This window comes from Neophocaena asiaeorientalis, unplaced genomic scaffold (genome assembly GCF_003031525.2).
Source record: "Neophocaena asiaeorientalis asiaeorientalis breed wild unplaced genomic scaffold, Neophocaena_asiaeorientalis_V1.1 scaffold225, whole genome shotgun sequence".
NCBI classification, from domain to species: Eukaryota; Metazoa; Chordata; class Mammalia; order Artiodactyla; family Phocoenidae; genus Neophocaena; species Neophocaena asiaeorientalis.
The window spans coordinates 8,513,754-8,513,968 of record NW_020172364.1 but is presented as its reverse complement, the minus strand read 5'-3'; the positions used below and the strand labels follow the sequence as shown (position 1 = coordinate 8,513,968).

At 78.1% G+C, this 215-nt stretch overlaps 1 protein-coding gene across 1 annotated transcript in view; it reads left to right on the top strand.

Annotated features, from left to right (window-relative positions):
* Positions 1 to 6: 6 nt before the first annotated feature.
* Positions 7 to 215, top strand: part of P3H2 (prolyl 3-hydroxylase 2) — a 155,638-nt gene continuing 155,429 nt past the window's right edge. Inside the window, exon 1 of the mRNA XM_024768591.1 lies at positions 7 to 190. Coding sequence (XP_024624359.1) covers positions 101 to 190 — 90 coding nt within the window. The 5' untranslated portion in view covers positions 7 to 100. The remainder of the gene's footprint in view (positions 191 to 215) is intronic.

Below are 215 nucleotides of genomic sequence, written 5' to 3'. Positions count from 1 at the left end.
GCCGGCGATCTCGCCCGCGGAGCCGAGAGACGGGGCCTGGACGCCAAGTGCCCAGAGCCGACTGCGAGCGTGGCCGGCCGGCGCCCGTCCGCGGCGGAGGATGCGGGAGCGTATCTGGGCGCAGCTGCCTATGCTGCTGCCCTGGCTACTGCTGCCGCCGCCGCTGTGGGGCGGCCCCCCGGACGGCCGGGTCTCGGAGCGCGAGCCCGAGCCCG